A 6,911-nucleotide genomic window follows, 5' to 3' on the forward strand; every position below is an offset into this window, starting at 1 on the left:
ATTTTAAACCCTTAAAATAAATATGTCCACATCTGCACGTACAAATATTTAAAAAATTTAATGGTATATTTACATAGTTTTGAACAGCTTTGTCTTAAAAAATATAAATTTGTTTAGCAATTTTTATACTGCCTATAACTATTTTTCAAAATAACTTTATTGCGAATAAAAATTGTGTGAATAATTTATTGACTGATTGTAACATTATTACCAAAATAAACAATCATAAAAAACCATTTAAAAAACTGTAAAAATAAATACGAGCTGTTCAGAAAAATACAGTGTATTTTGCACAACTATTAAATATGTAATTAATGGCTCTTAATTTTAAAAGGTTCAAAAGGCTGGCTAATGTAAGATGACGGGGTTTAAAACAACATAATTTTAAGTGGTTTTAGACATGAGTTTTTTTTATTTCCCCGCACTCAGATTTTTGAATTTCGCGGGATTCTAGTGCAGTTTCTGCGAGCTCTGGAACCAATTCTAGTAACTTTCTAAGTAACCAACCCAGTGCTGTAGAAAAACTCTTATATTTGTACTTTTCGTGTACAGACCTTGTTTTCCAGCTCAGCATCTGATGACTTTCTTTTTCCAAGTAAACTAGAGATACGAAATCACCTTTTAATGTAGTTTCATATCCAATAATTAAAGTACCGGCTCGGAATAAAAAAAAATAAATAAAAAATAAAGGGTCAGTTAAATATTCTTAAATCTCTTAAACTCTACCAGATCAAACATCAAACATCACAAGTTATATAAATTACCAGTGCTTGGTGTGTCGTGATAACAAACATTGTCATTGTAGTGGTTGTGAAAGTGCTGTCAAGACACACCAAAAGTCGTCTTGGCAAGGCAGTCGGTCAAATTGGCCCAAAAGACGAAAAATAAAGGGTCAGTTAAATATTCTTAAATCTCTTAAACTCTACCAGATCAAACATCAAACATCACAAGTTATATAAATTACCAGTGGCTTGGTGTGTCGTGATAACAAACATTGTCATTGTAGTGGTTGTGAAAGTGCTGTCAAGACACACCAAAAGTCGTCTTGGCAAGGCAGTCGGTCAAATTGGCCCAAAAGACGAAAAATAAAGGGTCAGTTAAATATTCTTAAATCTCTTAAACTCTACCAGATCAAACATCAAACATCACAAGTTATATAAATTACCAGTGCTTGGTGTGTCGTGATAACAAACATTGTCATTGTAGTGGTTGTGAAAGTGCTGTCAAGACACACCAAAAGTCGTCTTGGCAAGGCAGTCGGTCAAATTGGCCCAAGAGACGAAAAATAAAGGGTCAGTTAAATATTCTTAAATCTCTTAAACTCTACCAGATCAAACATCAAACATCACAAGTTATATAAATTACCAGTGGCTTGGTGTGTCGTGATAACAAACATTGTCATTGTAGTGGTTGTGAAAGTGCTGTCAAGACACACCAAAAGTCGTCTTGGCAAGGCAGTCGGTCAAATTGGCCCAAGAGACGAAAAGAGATAAGCCATGGGTGGGAATCCCATTGTTTTCCTCGACATAGCCCACGAGGGCGAGAAGCTGGGCCGAGTGGTGATCGAACTGTTCAAGGACCGCGTCCCCAGGACGGCCGAAAACTTTCGGGCCTTGTGCACCGGCGAAAAGGGAATCGGCCGATTCGGCAAACCCTTGCACTTCAAGGGCTGCTTCATCCACCGCATCATCCCCAGCGTGATGATGGTGGGCGGGGACATCGTGAACTTGGATGGCTCGGGCGGCGAGAGCATTTACGGGGAGTACTTCGAGGACGAGGACTTGAGCGCGAGCCACGACGCAAAGGGCCTCCTCAGTATGGTCAACGCCGGCAGACCCAACACCAACAGCTCCCAATTCATCGTGACGATGGACACGTGCTCCCAACTGAACAACAAAAACGTTGTGTTTGGTACTGTTCGCAAAGGCCTCGGTGTCATGGAAGATTTGAGCCACGTACGTACGAATGAGGAGGAAAGGCACAAAGTGCTCGAAAAAGTCAACATCGTCGATTGCGGGGAGTTGACTGGTTGCAGCGAGTGGGGTATCGAGGACAAAGACGGCGAGGACGTTTATTGTCCCTATCCGGAGGATTGGGATCTCATTGTTCCGGAGAACAAGCTCACCCGTGAGGAATTAATCGACATAATCAACAAAGTCAAAGCTGTGGGTAATAGTTACTTTTCGAGGGACCAGCTTAGTACGGCCGAAAAAAAATACAAAAAAGCCTTGAGGTATTACGCGTGTTTGTCGGAATTGCAAGGCGTTGGCCAGGATGATCCAAGTGTCAAAAAACTCGAGCAATCCATTTTACTCAACATAGCGAATGTTAAATTGCGTCGGTGCGAATATCGCGATACTTTGAATTTGTGCAAAAAAGTATTGGATGCGGATGAAAAAAATTGCAAAGCTTTGTTTCGAACTGGTCAAGCTTACGTGGGCTTGAACGAGTACAGCAAGGGACTTGATTTTCTCGAGAAAGCTCTGGCGGAAAATCCAAGTGAAAAAAGTATCGTGGCGGAAATAAATGATTTAAAAAAGAAAATAAAATCCCACTTGCTGTTTGAAAAACAGACGTATCAAAGAATGTTCAGTTAAACCATGTATAGTTATTTAATGATGTTTTTTTTTTTCTTTACGTTATGTTGTAAATATAAAAATTACTGAGTAAACTACAGGAACAAACTAATTTTTAAGAGGTGCCAAATTTCGGGCGTCTTAAACGGCATCTTCGAGACTGAAGTCGAACAACTTTCATGTAGTTTGTATAAAAGTAAAATTTTCACATGTTATTTTTTACATATTTAATAATGTTCATGACTATTGTCCTGAAGATGACTACCGAAGCGCCAACATAATAGTAACAAAATGAATCCCAAAACTAGTTTGGGAAGTTTAATAAGACTGTTGAAACCACGTATTTTTCCATTTGGAAATTATTGTACACCCATAATTTAATGTAAAAAAAATTCTTATTAATTTCCAGCTCTATTTATCAAGTTCGTAAATTTTTGTACTTATCCTACTTGTAAATAAATCATGAGAATAAACAGCTGCATTAAAAATCCTTGGTCAACATTTATTCGAGTGTTGCTGGTTTACCGTCAACTCTCGCCAACACAACTGTAATAGTATACACTGAGAGAAAAATGATAATGAAAATTATAGAGAAATTCCAGTAAAAATGACCATCCGCCCAGTAAATCAAATGCAAGCTAGCAGAAAAGGAAAAATTTACTATTTTTACCAGTAAAAATTATTGTTTTTATTGTTAAAATTATGGTTCGAAAACTAAAAATTATGGTTACAACAGTAAAAATTTCTGTGCGGGAAAGTACAATGTATTAACCGATATTATCAAGGTTTACTGTTCCAGCACGGTAATTTTTACTGTTCTGACCCTAATTCTAACTATTCCAACTACAATTTTTACTTTTAAAACTATAATCTTTGATATTATAAAAATAAAATTTGTTTCCTTTGTTGCCACCTTGCATTTGATTAAATGTGCAGAATGGTAATTTTTGCTGAAATTTCTCTATAATTTTTATTATTTTTTTCTCTCAGTGTACAATTAAATTTTAACATCAAAGTAAGAAGACAATCATTTAATTATATTTCCGTTGTAAAGCACTCGATTTTTCGATCGCACTAGAGAAGCAAAGATTTCTACACACTTTTTACAGTACATGCAAATAACAATATTACACGCGTACGTGTATATAGTAGCAAGTTGCGTGAAGTAAAAAAAAAAAAAAAAAAAAAAAGCAAAGTCGCGCGTTTGCACGTACATTTATAAAGAGAGCTCGGACAGAAAGAAAATTGGACCACGCCTGCTGCAAGTCGTATAGGTGTACACATGTTAGCTCTCGCTGCACGCGCGCGTACATATATATAATATGCAGAAAATGCGTGTGCGCGTAACGTGCAATGGCTCGTGAAACGCTGTTCAGGCAGCCAGTCAGCCGGCGCGTTTCTCTGACACGAGAGATATCTGTTGGCTGGTGCAGTTCTTATAGCTATGTTAATTAAACGCGAGGAGAAAAGAAAGAAGCTAAGAGAGAGAGAGAGACAAGGGTTAGATGAGATTCAGACGCGCGGGCGAAAAATAAAAAAAAAGGACCATTAAGAGAGGAAAAAGGATGCGTCCGGCGACGAAGGAATTGGGAGTCCAGAGAGAGAGAGAGAAAAGGGGGCTAATAACACGTCCCGTACGACGAAGAGCCAGGGGCTCAGCGTTAAAGACTCGGCAGCCACCCCTTTCGACCTTTTATCTCTTTATTTTTTATTTTTTATTTTTTTCTAGATGTGTTATTCTCGTCTTGGGAGTCGTCGTTGTTTTTTCATTTTAATTAGATTTGAGTATACCTATGCCCATTTTGTTCGGGTCGCGTGTGCAAAGGGGGTTTTTCGAGCGCGGGGTTAAAGGGGTGTGATTTTTTTTTCTCCCTCCGTCGACTTGATGGATTTCTCTGGGCGATGAAATTTAAAAGCAGGATGTATTTTGGAAAAAGTTTTTTTGAATTAAAGTCAACCGTTTAGTGTTTCGCAAAAAAAATATACTGGCGACGTGTTATTCATACAGGGGGTTCTGAATTCGAAAAAAAATAAATAAATCATGCCCCACATTGCTACTTGTCTCTTAGTTGATGCATTTGGTTTGAAATATATTAGTTGTTTTTTTTTTGTTCACGCATTGTACTGAAATTGTTAAAGTGTCTCGAGTATAATTGGGCCACAAAAAATTTAAAAGTATTTTATAGTACATTAAAATATGACATTGTTTTATTTTATCTGCGGCTTTTATATCACTTCATGAAGGAATGCACAATACGAATGATCAAGGTGTTTTTATAAATAAAAATATCACAAGAAAATCTACTGAAAGTAGCAAGAGATTTTTCTAAAATAAAAATTGTGTGAATTATTTTTTTAAGCACGTACTACTCATCATTTAATGCAAAAAAATTTTTTTTTATTTGTTTACATATTTATTTCTAATCGTAGAAACTTACACTGAGAGACAAAAATTATAAAAATTACTGACCCTGTTAGAATAGTAATTTGACATTTTTCTGTCTAGAAATTAATCACTGTTTGTGTGATAATTTTTAAAGCATTTTCGTTGTGGGATAATCCATACTATTTGCATAATAAAAATTTCTAGCCAACGTGGTATGAAAATTAGGTCATAAAAAAATTGTTTTCCAGACAAACGGCTTTAGATTTTTTTCATTTGCTTCAACATGACGATTTTTTAAAATGAAAACAAATTGCATGCTACACTTATATTCAAGTTTCTACAACTTATGATGGTAAAAAAATTTTGATACATCACTACACTTATCTGCAAAAAATTTGTTTTTCCAAAAATTTGCTTTGCTCAAATTTATATTTCATATAACGTAACAGTTTTCCTCGGTTTTCCTTCGGACAAAAAAAATATAATCCTAGAGTTTCCATTCGAGGGTAAGATAATGATAATAATACCCCTACCGTGTTAAGCCTCGGAAGAAAAAAAAAATCCATAAGTAGTTTTGTCAAAGTCACACACAGTCCGTTTGTAATCCACCGACAAGTCATCCACATGATATACACACCCAATGTGTATTACTTTTACATGTATATTCATTTCCTCTCCATCTTCCCCTGCCCTTACAACTATAAATATGCGTGTACCTCAAGCCAATTCATCCAAAGTGACAAACCGCGTTAATTCGTTTCCTCCCATGGCACCCTCCCTCATAGTTATACCTACAGTCTGTCTGGACTGCGTTTTCGATCCTTTTTTTTCTCTCTCCCTCTCGCGTGTATACGATACCTCACATATATAGCGTACACAATAATCGAAAACCTCACAATCATCGTCATGACACGTCAGGCGGCGCGCGACAAGACACGAGTGTTCTCACGTCCCCGGGCAAAGGAGATGTGAAAAATAAGGGGAAAACAAGCGGCGCGTGGCATTGACTATTACCACCGTTGTGTACAATATATAGCTGAGAGTGTCCGGGGAAAATTGAAAAGAGGAAATAGAGGCGCGGGGACCATGTGCGCGCGGGTTGTTGAAGTTTTCTTTTTCTCTTGAACGGAGAAAAAGACTCCGTGTGCGCGTTGAGTGATGATTTCCAGGATATACTGCACGAATGATGCCGTCACCGCATATACATCGTCCCGGGGACTGTCCGCAACGGGAGATTAAAATCCTGTGACGGCTAGCTCTCCTCCCGTTTTTTTTTTTTTTTTTCCCTTCCAAAGAAAAAAGGGGCAAACAAGCACCGATTTAATTTGACACTCGCTTCTTTTCATTTTTCATTATCGAGTGGGCATTTATATTTTCTAAATTTGACTCCTTTTTTTTTTTATCAACTCCTCAGTGACGACTTATTTAATCCAAATGTGACAAAATACACATTAGTTTTTTGATATGGTATAATTAGGATTAGTAATCCGTCGGCAGACTTGGAAAAATACATTTTAATGTATATGAGATTGATAAGCTATCGGCAGACTTGGAAAAATACATTTTAATGTATACGAGATTGATAAGCTATCGGCAGACTTAGGCCTCAATACTTTTCCATTTTTTTTTGTAATACAATTTTTTGCTGATATGTACTGTTTTATCTATACTGAAAAATATTTTAATTTTAAAAATTCATTGTAGCTTAGAAAAAAATAAACAAAATATAAATAAAATAATTGAAGAAAAATTATTTATATTTTATTTTAAATACTTTCCAATGAACTTTAATATCTAAGATTACAGGCACTTATTTGAAATAAGAAAGTTTTCTTAATATTGCACTGCGTATAATGATAAATAAGAAATATTTTCAAAAATTCAAAAAAAATAAATCACTTTAATCACGAGAAAACAATTTTATTTAAAAGTGTTTGAAAATCCACATA

At 36.0% G+C, this 6,911-nt stretch overlaps 1 protein-coding gene across 1 annotated transcript; it reads left to right on the forward strand.

Annotated features, from left to right (window-relative positions):
• The first annotated feature begins 584 nt into the window (after positions 1-584).
• Cyp40 (Cyclophilin 40) lies at positions 585-3,034 on the forward strand. The gene has a single exon (XM_089588494.1). It carries the CDS (start codon positions 1,497-1,499, stop codon positions 2,595-2,597), a length of 1,101 nt encoding a protein of 366 aa, XP_089444620.1. The 5' UTR covers positions 585-1,496; the 3' UTR covers positions 2,598-3,034.
• The last annotated feature ends 3,877 nt before the right edge of the window (positions 3,035-6,911 follow it).

Source organism: Copidosoma floridanum, unplaced genomic scaffold, assembly GCF_036245765.1.
Source record: "Copidosoma floridanum isolate Cflo_tuat_1 unplaced genomic scaffold, Cflo_Japanese_pri ptg000007l, whole genome shotgun sequence".
NCBI lineage: Eukaryota > Metazoa > Arthropoda > Insecta > Hymenoptera > Encyrtidae > Copidosoma > Copidosoma floridanum.